At 43.8% G+C, this 23,084-nt stretch overlaps 1 protein-coding gene across 6 annotated transcripts in view; it reads left to right on the plus strand.

Annotated features, from left to right (window-relative positions):
• ADGRL3 (adhesion G protein-coupled receptor L3) overlaps positions 1-23,084 on the plus strand; it is a 401,888-nt gene that overhangs the window by 373,577 nt on the left and 5,227 nt on the right. For all 6 annotated transcript variants that reach the window (XM_030449718.1, XM_030449717.1, XM_030449722.1 and 3 more), the window contains 3 exons: positions 2,812-2,980; positions 5,711-5,836; positions 8,235-8,331. In XM_030449718.1, the coding sequence (XP_030305578.1) occupies positions 2,812-2,980; positions 5,711-5,836; positions 8,235-8,331 (392 nt within the window). The remainder of the gene's footprint in view (positions 1-2,811; positions 2,981-5,710; positions 5,837-8,234; positions 8,332-23,084) is intronic.

Here is a 23,084-nt window from a genome sequence, read left to right on the forward strand (position 1 = left end):
CACCCAGACTGCTTTCTGGTAATATAAATACAGAATTACATTTTCAGGAAGATGCATGGGTGGCAGTACCCATCATTTCCATTCTGTTAATGGAAGCAGTGCTAGCAAATTTTTGTGCACTGGAGGCTTCTCCTTACTCATTGGAGTACCTGATTATCCCTAAATGTAAATCTGATTTTAAATCACACCAAAACATGGACACATTTTTATATATGGCTGTAAAACTGCACTACAGAAAGACAAACTGTGGAAAAGTACCAGCAAGTCTGTACAAAGAGCAAACCAAAGTCCACAAGCTGCACCAAAAAAGCCTGCAAAGAAAGCAAAAAATGCCTAGAAATTACATGTCTTGGAGCACCTGGGCTTTTTCTCCTGCAACCAAAAAGTAATGCCCAGTAGCACAAAATAGAAGCAAATCAGCTTTGCAGTAGACTTTCAGTTTGTTCTTCTGGTGAAGAGTCCTTTGTGTTCATTCTCCCAGCATCATCCCCACTTTCTCTGTTATCACTTGGTTCTTCTTTTTATTTTTTTTTCCTTTGGGTAGGGGATGGAGCTGTGCAGAATCATATCCATACCCTCTTATCTCCTTGGCTCATTTTGTGAAAGGCACTGCTGTAACCCATGCAGTTTGCACTGTTGGGGGTCTTCTAACCCACAGATTGCTCTCCATCACTGACAGCACCATATTTCCCCTAAATAACTGTTGCACTCCTGCACACCTCTGCAGCCAAAGGCTTTTTAGTCAAGAACTGTCTGTGCTTCAGAGCAGAATGGTTTTCTGATACTGGTTTTAAAAGACTGTAAATGCAGGAAGCTTTTGATTGTAGAGGAGAAAGAAAGGGGGAGGAAGAAAAAGAAGTGTTTTCCACTTCTTTTGTTGTTCTTTTTTAAAGGAAGAAAAGTATTTGTGTTCTTTTAATTGGCATGTAATTAAGATGATAATGTCCTCTCATTGATGGTGGAATCTCAGTTAGAAAAACCTAGCAATTGGCTGAAGCTGTAAACTTTGTCTAGTTTTCCTAGGCCCTTCTGAAAGATTGGGAGAGTGCATTTTCAGTTTGCATTGTGCTAAATATTTATTATTGGGATTCACTGGAAATGCTTCAAAGGAGCTGTTCTGGTCTGCTAGACACATAATGGTGATTTTTAAAGAACTTCCTTAATAAGCAGTTACAGTTCCCTTAGGGAGCTCTTCTTGTGTGGTTAAATAATGCATATTTTATAAACTTCAGTGGAAGACCTAATGCTGTATTTTTGTTCTAATACATAAAGAAAAAAACAAGAGGAAGCATGAATACAGCATCAGTGTGCTTCTGTTTGTGACAAGCCCTGCTAAAAGGAAAAGGATTCAAGGCTGCAGTTGCTTTGGGGTCTCTATAGTGGAGATTGCCTGCCTAAACATCTTTCCCCTAAACTGCTGCTGCTTCATTTGCTCCCCTTTGCCCCAAAGTATTTCTAGACCTTACCCATCTTTCTACAAGGCTGAAGTGGCTTAGAAACATAGTCAGGTCTTGGTCCCTGCAGACTGGCTTGTTTTGGGGAACCCAGCAGTTAAACATCAAGAAAGGGGTGCAAAGACTCAATATCATTGCATGACTAATTGTACCAGGGAAAGAAAGAAGGAAAGAAAAAAATGAAGACCTTGGGGAAAAGGGCAAAGGAATGCTCATAGTGCTGCTTGCTGTGCCCTTTGTGCTGTCCTTCCCAGATAGAAGTTGACTCCTTCCTCTGTGCAGCAGCAGTTCCAAGCTGTAGGTAATTTACCCTGTGGAAACCAGGGAGATGGCTGGGACCAGGACACAGCTCCTGTCCTGTCCTGTCACACTGCATCTCATGTCCTGCTAGTGGAAGATCAGTCTCTGAGAAGTTACTTTATCAGGAGACTAAATGGTACTTGGTGTGGATATGTGGAATACCTCTGCCATCCCAGCACAGCTTTCAGCTTTCCTGAAAGTACACTGCAAAAAATAATATGCAGCAGCCATCCCATCTGTCCAGGCAGAAAGTCACTAGCAGAAAGCAAGCAGGAACTGTTGGCACTGCTGTAGGTGACTTTGAACAACATGCGTGGCCAAGCAGTAGCTGCATCCCTGTCCCACTTCCCTTCTGGGGTGGAGTAAGGAATAAACTTAGTTTCTTAGCCAATCCAAGCAGAAGTGTGCCAGCAGCTGCTGTTTTAACAAATGTGATGTCTGAACACCTCTAAGTGTGTATATATTCCTCCTCATTGCAGGGTGGAAGAAATCTGAAGCAGCATCACATCCCCCCTGTGCAGAGCTGACCTGGCAGCAGCGAGGGCTTGCCCACCTGCTTGTGGTTGTTTATCTGGTTTACTGGCATATTGCAGATTAGTCAAAGTGGAGCCATACAAGTGTCTTGGTGTTAAGCATAAAGAAGCTAATCCTGCTGGCACTCCTGTGAAGCCAGTGGACACTAAAAAAGTGACATTTAGCATTATTTTTCTGTTGGATTATTTTCTTTTACCGTCATTTGCAGAAGTAGCATCTGCATGTCATTTACATTCACACTGCTTTTACATATTAGGAAAAAAAAAAAAAAGAAACCTTGGGGTTAAAAATATGCTTTGGTTATGATAAACTCCTGTGCTCATAACATTTCCATTGCCATATATTTCCTTAAGCCTGAAGATTTTTAAACTGCATCCAGCTTGAAGACAGCACTCTCTGAGTCATTTTGATCTGCTGTTTTCTGTTAAAACCACAGGCAAAGTCTTCCTGCTTGCAGATGTGTGCCTTCTTCTGTAGATGAAAAACCAATCCCTGTTTTGTTTTGTTTTGTTTCTCCTAACAGGTCCTGGGTAATAGGTGCAATAGCCCTGCTCTGCCTTCTAGGACTGACCTGGGCCTTCGGACTCATGTATATTAATGAAAGCACAGTCATCATGGCCTATCTCTTCACCATATTCAATTCTCTGCAGGGAATGTTTATATTCATTTTCCATTGTGTCCTCCAGAAAAAGGTAAGAGACAGTTCCCAGCAGCAAAAGGAAGTGGTTACAGGGTGCTTTGTTGCCTAACAACTGCAGCATCACATCATCTGTGTGCCCTGAATCTGTCTCATGCAGATGTATCTCTCTGCACCTAACAGGGGTGGTATTTAAACTGGAAACCAGCAAGATGCTGGGCAGTGAGGTGCCAGTGAAGTGGCAGTGCCATTTCAGGAGCCAGGGCTCTAGCATTGAGCATGTCAGAGGCAAAAGCAGCTGACAGGAAGCAGGGCAAGCTGGTAGCAAAGCTGTAGAAGGGCTTTGCCTCTGTCAGCCAGGTTCTTCTTGCCCATAGTTCAGAGTAAGGTGACAGAGACTCCATGAGCATCCAGAGGGCCCTCAAGGGGCTGAGTGCTCACAGGAAAATGAAACTTTGCATCCTCATCTCCAGTCCCTTCAGGCTGTCACCCCTTCCTATAGCAGCATATATGGTTTGATGGTATGAAACAGGAGATGATTCCCTGACTTTTTTAAGAACTGGAGGATCTGTGCTCTGCAACAGTTTGTTAGCCATTGTATTGCTTCTTCCTAATGTGAGCTTCTGGAAATCTTCCTCAAACCATGCACAGTTAAGTGCTTTTTGGTGGAACGTGAACCATGCTTTGATTTTGCAATTTAACAGTGGATTAAATTAGGTAAACTCTGGGGAGGGAGGAAATCAAAATAAAAATCTCTGTGTGTATATGTAGATGAAACTTACAACCTCCAACAATCAGTAATAAATATTTTTAAGAACAGTTTCTTTTTCCACTGAAATTCGGTAGTACAGAGCTATCCCAATTCCGTGTGTGTCTGCTGATTTTTATGTGCATGTTTGTTTCAAAGGGCAGTTTTCTTTCTCAAATATAAACATAGGGAAGAGTTCATACTTGGATACACTTGGGTCCCAGTTTCTCAGTGCAATCAGTGGCTTCTGGCGAAATGGCTTCTTGCATCAAGTCAGGGCCATCTTGAGGTCTGTTCTTCATCCAAGAGCCCTGGGCCTGATCCTGTGTTACTCGCATTTTCCTTTAGAGGCAAGGGAGATCTGACCTATGAAAACATAAACAAAATTCCTAGTAGCAAGTGAGCTCTGTGAGTGATGCCTCTGGAATGGTCTGCAGAGCAGTGCAAAATTATCATTCATGAAACCAAAGGAAGACTTCAAGGGTTCAGAGTTTTTTCCTTGTAGTTTCCTCTCAGATTTGGGAATCTTAAAAAGCTTAAGAGCTTTATCAAGATGAAACTGCCTATTGATTATCCCAAAATTTTCAGCAAGAAGTTTTCCAGGCAAGGTGGTAATAAGGATATAGGAAGCATCATCAACAAGAATTAACCCCCCCAGGTGCCTCTTTGGAAAGCAGTTTGAATTTCTGCACAGTTGTCACTGGTCCATCTTTCCACCTCCAGTGCACCTCACAGGGTCAGTCCCTCACTGGGAATCCCAGCACAACACTGCAACCTCCTTGGCTGTCAGAGTGCTCATTCAGCACAGAATACCCATTCTCTTTTCTACACCCATACCCCATCACTGATAACTGTGGGATTGCTCCTGATGCTCAGAGGGGAGGAGAACATGGTGGGTACCTTGATGTGGGGTGGACCCAAAAGCTGTGGGAGAACTTATTTGAGAGGAGAAAGAAAAAAAAAGTCCTTCCTCTCCATCATGGGCTAGAAAATCAGCAAAAAGCTACAGAGAGGCAAGCAGTGGGTGGCTAATTAAAGCAAGTGAGTTATTTTCTCTCAGCAAAGGATTGATTAGGCACTTGAGCATATTGGACAGTGGTGGTATCATGTTTGTCTGAAGCGCTTCAGGAAGAGCCTAATGAAAAAGTTGTAATTTGCTATTTAAACAGTTGTTTCACAGTTTTGAAATGCTCATAGATAGTCTGGCAAAATTTCTCAGCAAACCACGTGTTCCCTGGGGACATGGGAACCTTGGGAACCCTAGACATGCATGAGGTTTTTTGAGCTTTTTTCCATCATGACCTGGCACCATGAGCTGCTTTTGCCTTTTCAGTATTGTTTGCTCAGTCTTTTCCCATCTGATTCCTGGGTATTGCTGTTCACAAAAAAACCCCACACCTGGAGCTCTGTCAAGCTTAGATTCTGCCCTGGCACAAGCCAGCATAGTTCCCCTGGAGCCAAGGAGGTAGCATGGCTTTACTCATGACTACAATGCCTGTTTAAAACAGGACCAGCTCACATGGGGCTGTGGGTGAGCAGGGTACAGCCACCCCTCTGCACTGGCAATAGAATCTTTAAGGCTGCTGGCTCTGCAGTTTCCTTGAGTTTCAATTTGACTGCAAGAAATAATTTAGAAAAGAAAAAAAATCAATGGCTCTTGTATGGGTTTTTTGGGAATTTTTCTTCTTAATCCCGTGCCAGCAACAATAACTTTTAGTACTTTGATGAACCAATATGCTAGTTTATTTCCAGTCTATGAGGATATTAATTTTCAGTCATAAATAGTGCATCTGTAGTTTCTCCTGTCCTCCTTTGGTGTTCCTCAGAGGAAGCTACAACCAGCTGGTGCTGCACAGAACCAGTCCTTAATGCCATTGTAATGGTGAGCTCCCATCCTGAGGGCAGTCAGGCTTCTTTCCCAAGCAGTGCAGCAGCTGCCATTTCAGTGAGCCCCTGACATGGGGCTGTGTTGAAATGGAGATGCCAGGAGTGGGAGGAGGAGCTGCCCAGTAACTGCTCTTGCTCTGCCCTTCCCAGGTACGGAAGGAGTACGGGAAATGCCTGCGCACACACTGCTGCAGTGGGAAAAGTACAGAGAGCTCCATTGGCTCAGGAAAAACCTCGGGGTCACGGACACCTGGAAGATACTCCACAGGCTCACAGGTAACTCTGCTGCTTCTCCATACCTCAGTGCCTTGCAACACCATGCCAGTGCTCCCCACAGCTCTGCTGGGCAGGAAACTTCTCACCTCCCAGTGCCCTCGCTGAGATTGCCCTCCCTGAGGAGCTGAATTCAGCAGGAGTGGCTTCCCTGGGGACGTGGAGGCAATTAGTGTCTCTGAAATAATTGTCACCAGAAAATAAAAAGCCCAGATTTGCCTTCCAGAGGCGGGTGGGTGGGTGGTCATCATCTGATGTGGTGTGCCCACTCTCCACAGGAACCAGTGGAGCATTTTGTCAGCTGTCCCAGGGCATCCTTTAATCAGGAGCTGGAAGTTGCTACCATAGCTGTTGTGATGTACAGGATACTGTAACCATCAAGTCTTTTTCTTGCTAAAAAAAGACTGCAAGAGTCTTTCAATTGCCACACAGTGAAGAGGTTTGCTTTCTGGCATTCTGTGGTTTGATCAATTAATTTCCTCACTCAATTTGCCTTAGACCTCTTAGGAGAATCCATTTGGGTCAGATTATCTTATTTAGTTACTGGAGCTGTTCCACTTTGGTCACCTGAATATTCAGGTTCTGTATAGTCTGTGCACTTAGCAATTTTGAAGCTACCGTGCATGTAAAGATGCAGATTTATGGATGAACAGTTCACAGAAAGTGGAGAAGCTTACTTCTTAATCAATAGAAACCAAACACAAATTTATTCACTATTACTAATGGAAGTAATTATACAAGACAGTTCCACTATTAAATTATGAAAGACAAGCAGCAAGTAACAGTTTATAACCTCCCAGGAAAACCTAATTTGCAATTTATGTCTTGGAGCAAATTATTATTTATTTTCAGCAGTGTCCAAGGTGTCATCCAAGGGCTCCACTTTGCCATTTGTGTACATCTGGATGTTATGCAGGGGAAGTAACAGCAATAAAATGTGGAGTCTCTCTCCAATAGGCCATCAAATCCCACAGTAATCAATAAGGTCTCAAATTCACTCACTATATCCAGAAACAATTGAAAGGCTGATTTTGAAGCTTTGATTTTGCATGACTTCAGTACTGTCTGTCCCAACAGAGCTGACTAATGAGCCCTCCTCCTGGGCAGTCTCAGCACAAAAAAAAAAGCCCTCTTGAGGGTGAACTGAGTCTTCCAACTCAGTCCCCTCATGACAGCCAAGCTTTGTCATACCAAGGGAGATCATGGTGCTTGCAGAAGCACATCCTGGGAAGGATGGAAGTGCCTAAGACCTGTCATGGGCAGGAGAAAGCTGACATGGGTGATGGCATGTGGATGGAGCATCTGACTCCAAACTTCTGAACAGAGGAGGAAAACTCCTAAGATATTTTATTTTTTTTTTCTCTGAAAAGCACCTAGGAAACAGAATAAGTAATCCACAATGGATCATGTCAGAGAAAAACAAGAGATTAAATGTCCAGGTGCAAAACAGTTGCTATAAAAGTGCATGGGCCTCATGTCACATTGTGCTTCCATTTATGGAGGGCTGAGGCTTGACTAGGAGATGCTGTTCTTATATATGTGGACTGGGAGGCACTTTTCAGCTGTGAACACAGATAATCTCACATCTTGCATGGCTGAGATCCCACAGGACACACTGGATTTTTAGGATCCCCTAGACCACCTAGCACCACATCCATGCAGCCATGGGACACATCCATCATAGTCCAAGAGTTCAGGAAGAGTTTTCCCTAGACACCTGGGTGCCCCAAGCCACAGGAGTTGTGGTTGAACCACTCACATGATGCATATTGGCTGATTTTTTTAATCTTTTGTGAGGTCTAGCTGGGGATGCTGTTTCCCCAGCAGCAGAAGCTGTACCACAGATGGCAAAACCATCAGATTTTTCATCAGGGGAACAGAAGTCATTCATTTGTGGGGGATTTTCCCCCCCTAGTATTCCCCAAGGTGGATAGTGAGTACAGAAAGCTTCTGTTCATTCAGGAACAGCACAGTGCAGACCAAGTCTTCTGTTGCACGTCACAAAAGATAAGACAGAAGCTATCTGAGATGGTGCAGGAAGCACGTGTGCTTCTGTGTTTTAAGTTATTTTTCCATTGTTTGGTGCTATTATTGGTAAATCTGTAGCTCATGCAGGTCTGAGTGTCTCTCTATACAATTTCTGTTGCTTTTTTGAATGAAGATGCAAGCAATGTGATCATGTCCCTCTTTGGGATAGGCTTCTGTGTGACAGAATCAGGTAGGAAGGGTCTGGCATGCACAGGGTGGGTTATAGCAAACCAGGAAACACTTGCTTACATCTGGCTAGAAACAAGTCTCATCCTGAGCTAGACATGACAACAGCCACCTTTAGTGAGGCAGAGAGAAACCTATCTGCAGCTGCTAAACATTCATGACCTGCTGTGGTTCACTCCCTCTTCAGAGCCGGATTCGTAGGATGTGGAATGACACAGTTCGAAAGCAGTCCGAGTCTTCCTTTATTACTGGAGATATAAACAGTTCAGCTTCACTCAACAGAGGTAATTATAAACTACTTTTCATATCTCTTAACTCTTGTGATGGCTTTAAGGAGTCTGAAATGTGCTGCCCCTTTCCCCCCCTTCCCTCAGACGGCACTGGGCCCTATGCTCGCTCATAAGAACTGTTATAATGATAACTGAGAGGTTTTGTTTGTGGTGCTTGGTGCATTTCTGCCTTTCCTTTCCTTATTTTTACACATGCTTTTCCAAGAATTGTAATTTATGGAAGAGAGTTAGGAAAGAGAATAATAATTAAAAAAAAAGTTGCAAAAGGGAGTCTCCCTTTGCCTGCAGCAAAGTGCAAGTGCCAGAAGGTGCTGGGGTGTCAGGCCTCACTACTGCTGTTGGGCACGGGCTGATCCAGCACTGTGCAGCCTGTGTCAAGCATCACAGGAGTCCTGGTTGCCCTGGGTATGTAGCAATGCTGACATCTTTACAGAAGCAGAAATGAACAGCAGCATAGATGGAGAGAAGAAACTGTGCTTGGAACAAAATTGTCTGCGTTGATGTTAAAAAAACAAGTTTGAAGAACTGACTGATGTGACCTTAATAGGTGTTTGTGGAGGAAAGGCTATCAGAAACATGGATGCCAAATAGAAGGGGGTGCCTGGCACAGGAGGAAACCTGAACAGCTGGTTTTGAAAAGACTTTTTCAGGGGGTTACAGGAAAACAACAATAAGGGGATACTAGAGAAAGAGCCTCAGAGATTGGTTTCTTTCTCCTCCAGTAGAATTGCTTGATGGGCTTGTCTTGAGCAACCAGATGCCAAAATCTGTTTGGTGTATCTGCCCAGTTGATACTGGAATTAAGAGGAGGGAGAATTGGGATTACTGGGCTGATCTGTCAAACGTATTTCCAGTCTTGGTGATTTGACTGAAAACTGAGCTGGGACTCTGGTTCTTACTCAGTCTTTTTTCACCCAGAATTCTCACTGATTTTAGGGTGAGTTTTGGCTGAGGACAGGCTTGCAGAGTTTTGACTGTGCTGTTTGTAGTGTTGACTGCTGAGTGCTGGGCAACTACAGGTACACAATTCAGTTCTCTGAACATTATATATGTCACCCAAATCACTGCAAAGGAGAAGGCAGTGTAGCTACATGGAAATGTAGTTTTCTCCCTCAAGACCCTCTGGTGGATTTTTTGCCAGGATGTTTTCACTCTGCACTGAAGATTCATTGATAAAAACAGCTGTAAGATGCCATCACTGCAAATGCCATTACTTCACATACCTGATTTATCCACATGCATTGCCCTCTCCTCTCTGTCTTTGCATCAAGGGCTGGAGAGCTGCAGCCAGGCTTCTCTGGGGCTAATTAAGAAAGGGATCCATGGTTGTTAGAAGGTTACAGCAAGAACCATTGTTTCTGTCTTCCACCCATTGCTCCATCTCAGCAGGAAACCAAAATGTTATGCTTGAAATGTTTGTTTCTTTAGTTAGAGCAGGAATTGACTTGTTCTCCAGTGTAGCCCCTGCAAACAGAAATGCAAACAGGATCTCCTAGGCTTGTCAACAGAAGAAAGACATCTCTCCTTTTTCAGTTCAAGCTTTTTTTTTTGGCTTTTTTTTTTTTTTTCTGTGAAAAGAGGGGAGTATGACCGTAAATTGGGAAAGCTGTGAAGAGGTTTCAAGTGGGCAATCTTCATCCCAGTGTGCCGAGAGCCTGTTACTAGATGTGCCTGTTATTTAAAGGTCAGGTGGGAATTGAACTGCCAGGGGAAGCATCTTCAAAGTGGATTTCATCCATCTATTTTCCTTGTGTAACATCAGATGAGATGTTACATCAGACCCAGAGGGCCTGAATCTCTCCTCTGGCTATGGAAGCAGCCTGATAACTCTCTTGGAATGGAAGCCTTTTAGGTCAGATATCTAAGTGACTTGAATAAATTGTAGTATTGTACAGGGGCATCCTTCCTCTTTTTTCATGAAAGCAGGCACAATATTTTTTGTTTCTGTCTTTCTTTACTGGTGGGCAGAAGTATCTGCAAAATGGAGGTTAAGACATTTCTTTGGTGGTATCTCCAGAGCAACAGGTGGTCAGTTCTGCTGAGAAAACACACTGATACCAACAGTTGTGCCAGATGCATAGCATCCCAGATATTTCACACTTCAGCCTGTTTATTCCAGGTGAAAAGAAATGTTTATGGGCTTGGGGTTTTGCATAGAGCATAAGATGTTTCTTGAGTCTCTCCAGAGAACTGCAGTCTGAACAGAACAGTGGGGCAATATGGTTTTCACAGTTCTTGTCTTTCTCTTTATATTTTAATATGTATCAAGTTTTAAAGGACCTGTTTCATTAATGTTTTATTTATAGGTGTGCAGTAAAAGCTCAGAGGAGTCTGTGTTGTATGGTTAGTAGCTTTGCCTGTCTGAAGTTGGTACAACAGGTTAGAGTACCTGTTCAGAAGTCCCTCTCCAGCCCTCCCAGCCTAGATACCTTTTGCATGGAAGTATCTGTTTTATCCCAGATGAAACATTCTTTGTGAGCTGGTATTTTTCCCAGAGCCTTCAGACAGCAGCCCCTCTCTAAAACAGGGAGAAAAAGATCCTTTCTCCCCAGGACTGCCCCATCCCCCAGATCCTGGCCCAAATGCACTTCTCCATGACCTGGGCCAAGACTGATTTTTCATGGTTTTGTCATGGGAATAGAAAGCATTGGAGATACCCTCCAGATGGGAAACTTAATCATTTTAACCTTTTTTGCCCTGATCTCATTCACAGTACTGGCAGTCCCCCTGTGTCTTGATAACTTCTTAGGCAAGACTGCTCTGGTTCTCCATACTCCTGGATGATGACCAGCATCTCTAGACCATCCCATCCCATCCCCTCTTCATCTAACTCGGTCTTTTTCTGGTGTAGGAGATACCACACTGATTCTGCCTTTTTTCAGCTCTAGATCATCTGTTCTCTTCTACCTGCCCCCTGAACCACCCCACCCTCTGCCTTGAGTAGTTTACAGTAATCTTGTTTTTCTTACTCTCATGTATAATCCCAGGAATTTCAGGCATAACCCCAAACCTGTCTGACTTCATGTGTTCTGTAATGAAAACTGTACTCTTGACTCCTAAGATATACACAGGCATTTCAGGTGTTCCCTGAAGGTAACATCTAATTACAGGTTAGTTCAAAATGATGCTGTGATGGTGCAGCAGAGGCCCAAGCTGGGGTTATATCCACCTCAGAAACGTGCAGGTTTGTACCTTTTGGGGTTCTCCTGTAGCTCAGACAGCCTTTCCAACAAGCAGTGGTAGCTCCAAGCAGCAGTGCAACTCCAGTCTGTTGCTTTCCATCTTAGAAGAGAGGTGATTAATACAGGGATGACTCTATCTCTTTTCATACATGACAACTGGAAAGGGAAAGTCATGGTGAACTATATCACTTTGTTACCCTTCAGGTTTTCAAGTTGCTGGGGGGGTGTCAGAGTTCTTGGCAAGGCTGGAGAGCAGCAGAGATAGTTTGTCATTGGAGTGAGGCCATGCTTTGTTGCAGGAAAATGCACTGATGGAGCTATGCACATCCATTCAGGTTAGCAGATAAGGAGAACTGTATCTTCATTCGTGGCAAAACCTTGCTGTATCTTAATGGGTTTTCTTTCTTTGGGGAAATAAATGGAGAAATTACTCCCAGCAGTCTGTTGTTCTAGGTCAAGAGCTGTACTCACTCTGTAATGTTCTGGGTCCTGGCTTGCAAACCAGACAGCAGGTTCAGTAGCTCATTGCATTCCCAGCCTTGCTGTATAAAGAGGAGTTTGTGCATCACTTGTCTTTGGCTGTGTGCATGGTCCATTCAGGAGAACTCCCTTGCCAGCAGACCCCATCCAAGAGTCATCACAAAGCCCCAAAGTCCCCAGTATCAGCACTCCTGACTGGGAAAGCCATCTTCAGTTCCCTGTTTGTTCCCATGTAAATGGTCTGAAGTGAAAAATAGAAACGAGGGTATTGTTTGTCCCTGCCCCTTGCTGCTGCTTCCCAAATGCATGTCATTGCACCTCTCAGCTCCAGAATAAAGACTTGGTTTCTCTTTGCATTATTATTTCTCCCCTGCATTTTTGTATCAAGTACAAAGACTTGATCTGAAATGTACACAGGAAAAGGGAAATTATTGCTCCTGTTTTCAGAGATAATCAGTTTAATGTCAAATTCATGTGGATTTTTTCATAATGAACAGAACAAATTGAGCTCAAATTCAAACAGTGGGAATCTGAGTCAGAGAGGAAAATTAAAATGAAGAACATTAATATCCTGATTTCTAACCCAACAGAGACCTGATTGTTTCCTAAATGAAATCTCCCGTCAAATTCCTCCCACCCACCCAAAAATATAATTAAGCTGTGAGTTCCATGCTGAAATTGTATCTGTGCTGTTAACTCAGCAGGGAGGATTGTGTGTGCTGCAGGAGGGGTGTGTGCAGGTTTCAGTTGTCTTCGGGTGGCCACGTTATCCTGCATTTTTAAGAAGCAGTTACTGAGAAAACACAAGAGACAGTGAAACTCTTCCTTTCATGGGAGACAGGAGCTGCAGGTCAGCACTGGGGCTCTGCAGTGACTGGGGTTTGGGGAGCTCTCCCCAAATTTTCCCTTTCTGTTTAGAGACGAGGGCTCCCTGATGTGTCACGGGGGTGCAAGGTGCAGGTGCTTCAGTTCAGCTGTCTGGTGAGTGTCAAGGTCAGCACATAACGTGGAAATAAGGGTAGAGTTTGGTGTGACTGAAGGAGAGACAAGCAGAGGAGATTCCTGGTACACTTCAAAGAACAATAGCTGCTCATTGTGGCCCATTTGAGATCCTGGTCCCTTGCTGCTGGTGCCTGGGTAAAACAAAGAGCTGGTAGGAATTTGGAGTATGGAAGAGCTGCTGTTGGCATACATCAGTCTTCCTCAAGATACTCACTCACTCCTTGATGGATTGATGTCACTGATGTGACAGATTTGAACTGGATTTATCACAGAATCAAAGATTGGTCTGGGTTGGAATGGACCTTAAAGGTCATCCAGTTCCAGTCTGATCAAACACTTTGTCTAAATGTTTCTTTGCTGCTCTGTAACACCTGTGCCTCTTCTTGTGGCTTTAAGATATTGCAGGGTAAATACTTTCTCTGTTTTCTTTACGTTTGTTTTCTTTCTACAATTGGCAGTTTCTCCTGTGAAGCCAGTTTTCATGGCATCTCTTTCAGAGAGTTGGTTTTATGGTTGTGGGGGTTTTTTCATTTTAAATTAGCAAGCTGTGGCTGTATGAACACACAAGTTGGCAGGAAAACTTAATGATGACCACTGTAATTCTTAAACGTGTTTTCAAATTTGTGAGATCACTTTTTTTTCTTTTATTCTTGTTCCTTTTGTGGTATTGGGGTAGAATTCAGGAGGATGTCCAAGGTGCCTGTGGTTGCATTCCTTTTTCATGAATGTATCTGCAGATGCCTAAGGTGGAGTTGCTCAAGTATTACTGGGTCTGAAAATATTTTGTATTCTTTTCTTTTTCTAAGCACTAAGTGGTTCACAAATAATTGGATTAAAGAGAAATGTCAGTCTCCTGCTGACACCTCACTCCTGTGGGTGCCATCGCTGCACAGCCAAGGGTGTGGTGTGGAGCAAAGGTTCCTCTGTTTAAACCTGAGCTGCCCCTGGAGATGCTTTCAGTTCTTCGTGCTCTGTTCTCAGTAAAGCTCAGGGTTCTCTGGAGGAGGGTGCAGAGGACTTCTCACAGTTAAGCTCAGGATGGCCCTGGCAGTGGCAGCAGCATCTGTAGCCATTCAGAGACCATTATCTGCCATTGTGCAAATCTCATTCTTTCTCATCATTCTTGAAATCTAAAATTCTAAAGCTGTTTTCCAGCCTCTTGATCAGCCACAGTTTGTTGAGTGCTGCAGCATGTGCTCCTAGCAGTGCTCACCACACTAGGGAGAGCCTGCAAATGAAATAGCATGATCAATTTATATCAGGGCTTTGAAATTTCCATTTTATTTAATTGTTTTGTTTTGTTTTTCATTCAGTCACATATTTTACGCCAGGAAAGTTATGATTTTCTACATCAAGAACCAAAACTTAGGGAATTTGCCTCCTGTTTATGCCTACGTGCAAAATGAATCCCACTGTCAATTGTTTTCTGGTTTATTTTGCTTTTCTGCTGCCTGGGACTGAGTTAGCTGAGATTTGTTGCAGTTATTTCAGTGAGTGACGTGATATTCTTCCTTTGGGAGGTATTATGAACTGGCTTTGATTTTAGGATTGACAGCCGTATAATTGGAAGTTCAGTCATTAGGTGGATCAGATTTAAAGAGGAAAAGTAAGGGCAAGGCAATTTTTAAAATAAGAGCAGGCTTTGGGGAGTATTAGATCCAGCAGAGTACGATGACTGTGAAGGAAAAAGGAAGAAAATGCGGCTGCTTGTACAGGTCCCTATAAGGCTGGTCCAGTTTCTCCCATAGGCAGAGCTCTCTGCACATCTCACTCAAGTCTAATGAGAAATAAGCGTAAGCAGGAACAATTAGGAATCATGCAGGATTGTGTCATCGAGGTACAACGAGGTATAAAACCTTGGAGAAATGATAGTGGTGGTAAAAAGAAATGTCCCATCTTGGGACAACATTTCTGTTGCAGGCAGCTGAGGAGGAATCAATGAGTGGTGAATATTTATAAACTGATGCAGACTTAGCTGTGGGCCTTCAGCATGGCCTGCAGGTTAAAACCCAGCACAGGTTCATCATCTGAAATCATTGCAGAAGAAAGGAAGAAAAAGAGGAGTAAAGAAATCCCTTTCCTCTCCTGTCTCTCCACAGAAGTACAGGGTGTTTCATGTGGCAGAAGATAGCCCAGAGCTTAACAAGCTCATTTGCTGAAACTCCATTTCACAGCAGTCAGTATTAATAGCTTCTCAATGAATAGATTAGATGCTGCAAGTGACAACAAACCTATTTGAGAGAAATTTAATAGGGAGGTTTATTGAAGTTTATTAACTGAATCCTGTTGGCTGTTATAAGAACACAGCTCAATAAATCTAAACATCACAGCATTTGTTGGTGAGAACCAGGAAAAATGCTGAAAGTACCTGTTGTCCTCCAGCAAGTACCTGTGTTTTCACCTTTCATAATTGCACTCATGGCTGGAATACATTTCAAGTGACCATGTGGAAGACCAGGATTCTTTAAGTGCTTGAAAATTCTGCCTGTAAGACAGAAAAGAACACTACTGAATGTGATAAGGAAAGTCACAGAGAGTACTAGAGCTCTGACTCCTACAGACCTACTTTGAATGTTATTTGCTTTCCCCAGGAGTAAAGTGGAATAATTAAATCAACGCTAAGTGAGGGACAGAACCAGCCAGAGTTTACAAATTGGAATCAGTGCTGAGAGGCTATTTAGGTACCATTTGAGTTAAGGAGCTGAGTTTACAGTGGTGAGTGTAAGGCAGCACACTGTTGGTGTCTGTGCTACACTGTGCTCCCTGGTTGCTCAGGCACCACAGTTTCAGGGACTGCCCTGTGTTCTCTCTGGCTGTCACTCATCTCTGTCGGGTGATTTGAAGTCAAACAGATGCAGATGAGAGGTTGAGAGACTTGATTTGTAGTGGCTGTGAACAGCAAGATAGGTTGGGTGCTTCATGAGGCAGAGTAGGAAGGAGTTACCAGCACTGTGCCCTAGCCCCTGGGGAAGGGAGCTGCAGGGTTGGCAAACTGGGGAGAAAACAGAAAGATTGGCCACATTAATACATGGTTTTGTTACTGTTTCTTCCTTCTGAAAACAAACAAACAAACATCTGCTTGTTGTCCAGCCAGCATTTGCCTTCTGTAAGATCACTGTTCCTTTCTCCTCATGGTGACAGTACAGAAATCCTGCACTTGAGGAAATGCAGCATCAGGAGACCTTGAACTGAGCACTGACATGGCCAGAAACCTGAATCTGAATGTCATTTGGGGTATCAGGGCTGGCCTGATAGCTCTGTTTTGCACTGAATTTTGGTTGGGTATTTGGTTGGGTATTATTGAGAACAAGGAGACTCGAAACTATAGCTGTGCTGCTGTCTTTGTAGGGAACACTTCTATAGAGGTGAAAGTTCTGCTGTTAAATCTGTTTGCTGGTTGTGATGATCTCATCACACTGAACAAGGGGGTACCCAGGAGAACCTGTGGCTGTGAAGCCCATCTTTTTTTCCAACCCCAAAATCATGCTTCCACATGCACACAGTAGGGTGGCAAAGGTCAGTAGGGTGTCTCCAAGTAACAGAACTGAAGGTGTTTGAGCACAGCTGAGCTGGAGGTGGTCACCTTGACTAAAGCAAACAAGGAGTGATGGCTGTGTGCTGGGCTCAGGTGCTTTGGGAAGTGGCAAAGGAGGCATCTCTATAGCAACTATAACATTTTATTGCTGAAACGGAGGGAAGCAAGGATGGGACAGAGCTGTGGGATTTGCTGGGAGAAATCTGTGTCACACCACAGATGCTGAGAGGCGAGGACCCGACCGTAAGTGAATAAATAAAAATAAGCAATGAATGACTGCTTCTTGCTGAGGATATCAGGCACAGAGCCAGCACCAAGCCAGACAGTTGCCAAAGGTCAGGTCCTGAGAGCACACTGCTGGGAAGAAGATTCAGGGTGGTTGGCAGGTACCTGCAGCCCTGCTGTTCCTGCTCTCAGCCCTGTTTTTCTGCTTTTTGGGTCCCCAGAGACACATTGACCTTCGCAGTTGCAGCCCAGGCATCTGGACCTGGCTGTGTATCCATGCATAGGGCTGCAGAATGAGCCCCTTTGCTTTCTCTCATAGTGTTCTGGGACAGCAAACTGCTTTGATCCCATGCTTGCTTTGCTGGGGTTTTGCTGGCTGTTTATAACCAAGGCTCTTCTCATGGAAAGGGGGTCATAGTTTGATAGTACACCTACTCCTTCTGCTTCTGTCTCATCTGCAAGACTTAATCCACTCTTCCTAATGGCCCCGCTGGTTGCTATAGCAATGATAAAGTGTTATGAAAAAGGCAGAATGATACTTAAATGTATGGCTAGGATTTCCTTTTTCTCTCTCCCTCCTGGGAAGGAGAAACCAAATAATGGGGATTCGTCTGGTGCACTGTTTTATCTAAAGCTTCACCAGTGGGCTCTTTGGAACCTGAATGCAGCCCTTCTCTCCCAGCAGTTAATGAATACAAGGTACACACCACTTCATTGTTAAGATAGCAGAGGTTACAATTACTATGATCTGCAGAGGCTGTGAAGTTTGCCATGGCCAGCCCAACGTGACAGGGACCTACTGCAGTGATCCTGGCACCCAGTTGGGTTTCTGAGTTTGTGAAAGTAGCTGAATGTGTCAGCAGTGGACTTGTTTGGGATTTGCATCAGGAGAATTACTCAGCACTGCCATGAAAAGTGTCATTTTGATCAGAAAATTAAAAAAAATGTATGCCCTCAGCAATCAAGAGATAGGAAGGTAGAAGATGCAGCATTTTTGCTCAGTAGCTGCCTACAGGAATGGGTGCCTGTTTTGTTGGACCAAGCCCCCCTTTTTTACCTACCCAATACAGCAAAATAGACTTACTCAGTGTTTTCAAATGTCTGTCGAGTTCCTAGTCAAGGTCATGTATCTGCATTAAAAATTGCCAGAAACAAACCAGTTTGTAACAGCCTGAAAAGAGACAGGTTTGTGTGCACTTTGCTCCCTTCAGAGCCCCCACCCCAGGGAGCCCAAGTGAACAAGGCATTAGGTACTGGTACAGCTCAGTCCCTTCTCCTCTCTTGACAGGCAGGCAGAGCAGTCCCCATGCAGAACATCTGGATCTGCCCAGCTGTGGCAGGATGAGCTTGTTCCCACCTGCCAGGGATGTAGCCAGTGGGATGCTCTTCCTGGCAGTTGGCATTTAAAGGCACCTCAGGCTAATCAAAACCATGCAGCAGGGATATTCCTCTCTGTATCAAATCTCATAGGGATCAAATTGGATATTGGGTTAAATCTCAGATGGAAGGATTATATCACTTCTGAATTTATGGCTGGCATTAACTCTGGACATTCCTGTTACCTGTATAAAACTGAGTCCCTTTTTGAATCTTTTATGGCCCAGCTTGATTAAAAATGGAATGAAAGCAGAAACAATTTTAATGGACTTAGGACTTACGATGCTATAAAACTAGTGCAAGAAGAGAAGTGGTTCTTAGAGTCCCTCATGCCAGATGTACAAGAGATTATGAAAAATAAGTTACCAAAAAGAAAGAATTTACTCATTTACCTGTTAGTTACATTCAAGGTTGCTTAGTTAAGCATTCATATAATGTTTTCTTACAGGAGACAGCTTTGTTTCCTTATTTCCAAACACAGCAGCTCATCTTGCTTTCCATCAGCATAGCCAAAAATATCAGGTGAGAGAAAACAAGTCTTTTTCTTCCAGCTGCATGTGTAGGGGAGCCTCCCTGGCATGCAGCCCCCATGTAGTGCTGCCTTCTACTTTGTCCTGTGCTCAAAAGACTGATGAAGTGATTTGGTAATGCCATGTGCTTGGGGCTGGGAAGAACTGGGGGAGGATGAGGGAGAGGCAGGAGAGCAGTCTGCTCTTTCCTTTACCTGCCCAAATGTGGAGAAACACCATCCTGGGAAGTGGAGCCAGCCTGCCAGCAGCACAGGAGGCAGTTCTGGAGGCCTCTGCCCAGCCTTAGGGTGGGACAGTTTTTGGTTTTTTAAAAATAATTAAAAGATGTGATCTTCCAGAGGGCTTACCACTAGGGAGTGTTGTACCAGCCAGAGGCTCTTGGGGCTTAAATATCCTCAGTAACTCCACTAAATAAAAAAAAATAAAAGGAAAGGAAAAAAAAAATCAGGTAATGAGTTACAGAGCAGAGAGCATACCCAGCACAGCACATTCCTCACCAAGAATGCCTCTGCCAGCCCATGGGGCCACCTCCACCCACAAAAGAGGCAAATGATGTCTCCATGTTCCAGCCACAGGTGAAGGTGTCCTTGCTGGGTTTGGGAACTGGCTTTTTGGGTTGAGGTTATCAGGTGCTGGTGACAAGCAGGTAACCTGAGCCTTCTGACAGGCTGTTTAGCCCTGGAGGTAAAAACCATGGTGTTCTGGAGTTTGCCTGCTCTAGTTTTCTACCAGTGACAGTGGGAATGGCCCTTGGGGACAAGTTTTTGAGTCAGTTGTCTCTTTGGATCTCAGAGGAGACTTGGAGCAAGGCCATAATGGATTTTTATTTTTTTTTTTTATCATCCAGAAGTCTGGGGAGAAGGCTTTGCTTTGTAGGTTGATGCCTGCAATAGGAATCAAGGTAGGTCTTGGCAGCTGCCTGCCAAGCCATGATGATCCTGAAAAGCACAAGTCCTGGAGACTGGCACTCCAAGGGATAAACCATAGCAGGAGAACAACTGCTGGATGAGTGCTTGGAAGTGACACCAAAGAGGTCCAGGAGTGGGGAAACAAGGTGTCTGTGGGACAAAGAGAAAGCTTTGGAATGTGGGTCTGTGTGATGACACTTGCTCCTGGCAGAAACTCCTGATGGAGCTGGGGTGCTCTGGTGTCCAGGGGTGGTGGGTTCAGGGTGCTGTGGATGTGTTTGGTGGTAGCACCAGAGCTGCAGTGAAACGTCTCAGAGGTGAGAACCAGCTCTTCTCTGATGAGAGCTGTAATCTCATCTTTTCTTGTTAATTCTGCCTTTTTGATTTTAGATGTGTTGTAAAAGACTGATAAAGAGATCCTAGCCCATAGTGGGAGTTGAAGGTGCTGTTTTCTGTTAGTCATATTATTTTTTATTCATTTGGCACTTTCTGGATAGTTTCTCCCCCCACATTGTGTAGGCTGCCATCTTTCTTTCTTTGTAGCAAGCATGTGGGCATAGCCTGGCTTACACTCTGAGCAAGAAGGAAACCACCATAAATGTAGCTTATCTGCTTTCTGATACATTTTCTTTTGCGTTGGTTTGGATTTGTGCATTGTCAGTAACATCTGTTCTGCTTTAGTGGCATACAGTTTTCTGAGTCTAATTAGCTGGCTGCTTGTAATCAGGACTATTTCAACTGTTGTCATTCTGAATGTTCTCTTCCCCTTTTTTTTTAATACCACATTTGCCTGATTGACCTTTTTTTTGTTTGTTTTTTTTCCCTGTCTTTCTATTGGGCTGCTCCAGGAGCCATGGCTAATCATCTTATAACCAATGCTCTGCTTCGTCCTCATGGCACTAACAACCCCTATAACACATTGCTCGGGGAATCGGCGGTCTATAACAACCCTTCTGTCAGCATGTACAACGCACAAGGTGTGCTGGAGTTTCTCTCTAATTTTTCTAGTGAGAATTCCATTTTCTGTGGCTTATTTTGGCCCATTTCTTTCTTTTTTTTTCTTCCTTTTTTTTTTCTCCCCATGCACACACACTTTTCTTTTTTTGGAACTGGGCACAAAAAAAAAAAAAAAATCCCCTTCCTTTCATTTCAATGCATCTTTCCATTTTCCAGAAGCTTTTTCTTCATGAGCAATCAAATTCACTTTGAGAGACCCTCATCAGTTCTACTCAAAGCATTCATAGTGGTTTTGATTTTGATTTTTTTTCAGTCCTCCTAGCTTATGTATTGTTTTGGTCTTGTGTGTGTATTTTGCCAGACCATTCCTCTCTCTGTTGTCAGCACATTTGCTTGTTAAACCCTTCATTTCAGAAACAGGAACACCTTTGAAGGTAAGTGAAGGTAAAATGGCCTTTGCCATCAAAGCTGCTCTAGTTTGATGGTGTGTAGAAAATGGTCAGCAGCACACCAGCTTGCACAGGTAGAGGAAAGCAAAAAGTAAAGCAAAGCTGCCCTTAATCTCTAATAAAAATGAGAGCTGAAGCGAGGAGCATAGGTCAGCTCCAAAAGCAGAGTTTAGATGTTGTAAGAAATGTTTGGCCGTTTGCATGAATACATTTTGTATGTGATATTAAAAAGGGAAAAAAATATAAAAAGGGACAAAAGAGTCCTTTACACATTCTCCTTTTGGCAATGGAAAATAACCAGGCAGAGTCAGCTGTACCCAGCAGAGGTTTCCTCTGTAGAAGGCAGTATCTTGTCACCTCTGTCTCTGCTCCAGCTGTGGGAAGGGACCACATCAGGAAGCTGATGTCCTCCTGCTTCCACAAGGAAGAGACAAATGCATTTAAGACAAGGATCTGAGGAGGAGCTGGATCATGTGGGGGTCTGCCAGCTCCTGCCTCTTGGTAGCTCCCTTCTGCTCTGCTGCTTCCATGGGGTGCTGGGGTTTTTTTACTTTTTTTTTTTTTTTTTTTTGGCTTGCTTGCAAGAGGGATGAATCATTAGTGTGAGGTGGCATTGAAGCACAAGTATGTCAGCTTCTCGCTCCCAGTGAAGGAATCCTTTTCTAGTAAAGGATCTCTGAGGAAAGGAAAGTAGCTATGGTTATAATGCAAGCAGGAAAACCCACTTTGTGCTGTGTGGCAGCACCTGCTTTATGACAGAAATAGATATTCAGCTGTATCACCGGGGTATTTTCATTCCAAGCACAAGCAAAGCACACATTTGACCTTTTTGCTGTTCATTGATTTCCTAAGCTATGCTAATTTCATGCAATAGATTTGCTTCCACAAATGCTGCTTTAAAAAGGAATACTGTTAAAGATGAAATGCTCTGGGTTTTAAGAACTTCAGCGTACTGCAAATGTAGAAATGAGCTTTAATGTTTTGTAGAGTTCCTTGCAAGATAACACTGCAGTTTGGGGGGCATTTGAATCAAGTGGCAGCAGATGATACCAGGTCAGCATTTGGCCTAATTGAAGTGCTGATGTGTGGGTCTGGGTACCTCAACTGAGCCCAGTGCAGAAATGTGACAGAAGGATTCTACATGGATTTTAATAATCTTGTGTTCTTACAATTTTTAAGACTAGATTCTGATACAGTTACCTGAGCTTGCAACATTTTGTTACACAAAAATAATGTCATTGATTTTAAAATGCTATTCAGTGCAACACAGCCAGCTGGGTAACAGAGATACCCACCCGGGCTTCAGCTGTGGGAGGTAAAGAAAGAGAGCGTGATCAGTAATGGTAACACTGAAGCCCCTGGAGCTTTGCCATTTACTTCAGAGGGAGTAGAACCCAACCCTTTAATTAATGACCACAGAACTAGTAGAGCTTTCGCTTTACAAACTGATGATTGACCCTGGGCTATTACAAACAGAACACAGAAGAAATGAAGGTTAGCAAAGCCAACCAGGCCTGATGGCCTCAATGGTTCTTTGGAACTTGGGGATGCTGCCCCAGCAGGCATGATAAAATGATGATCATTCATTATGAAGTAGATGCTGTCACCATCTCTGGGTGTGCCCTGGCTGGAATTGGTGTGCTGTGAGGGTGTTGCTAGCTAACATCATCCAGCTAACTCATTCCCTATCACTAGGTCTATGGTTTGGTTTTTTTTTTCCACCTTCATATACCACTCTGGTGCTGGACATTGACAGGGGCTGGATGATATTGGAAACCTGGGGCCTGATCTGGTCCACCCCTTCCTTTCCCCCTCCCTAGTTGTGTGTTATTTTAAATACCTTCTGCTGCAGCCAGAGCTGCCCCAGCTGCCCCATCAGAAACTCTTGGAAAGCAGCAGGGAGTCAGACCCTAAGAGGCCCCCATCCCATTTCTGGTGGTGAGAGCAATTCCTTGATGGGACACAGAGTGCAGAAGGAGGAGGATGTGCTGAGCACTCACCACTGTTGGCTGCCAAGGACTGTGTGCTGCCTTGGTGTCTCAGAACAGCCTAAGAGCTTTAAAAGAGACAATTTTAAGAGAAAGCTGAACTCCAATTAATGA

The sequence above is a fragment of the Calypte anna genome, chromosome 4A (genome assembly GCF_003957555.1).
Source record: "Calypte anna isolate BGI_N300 chromosome 4A, bCalAnn1_v1.p, whole genome shotgun sequence".
Classification (NCBI taxonomy): domain Eukaryota; kingdom Metazoa; phylum Chordata; class Aves; order Apodiformes; family Trochilidae; genus Calypte; species Calypte anna.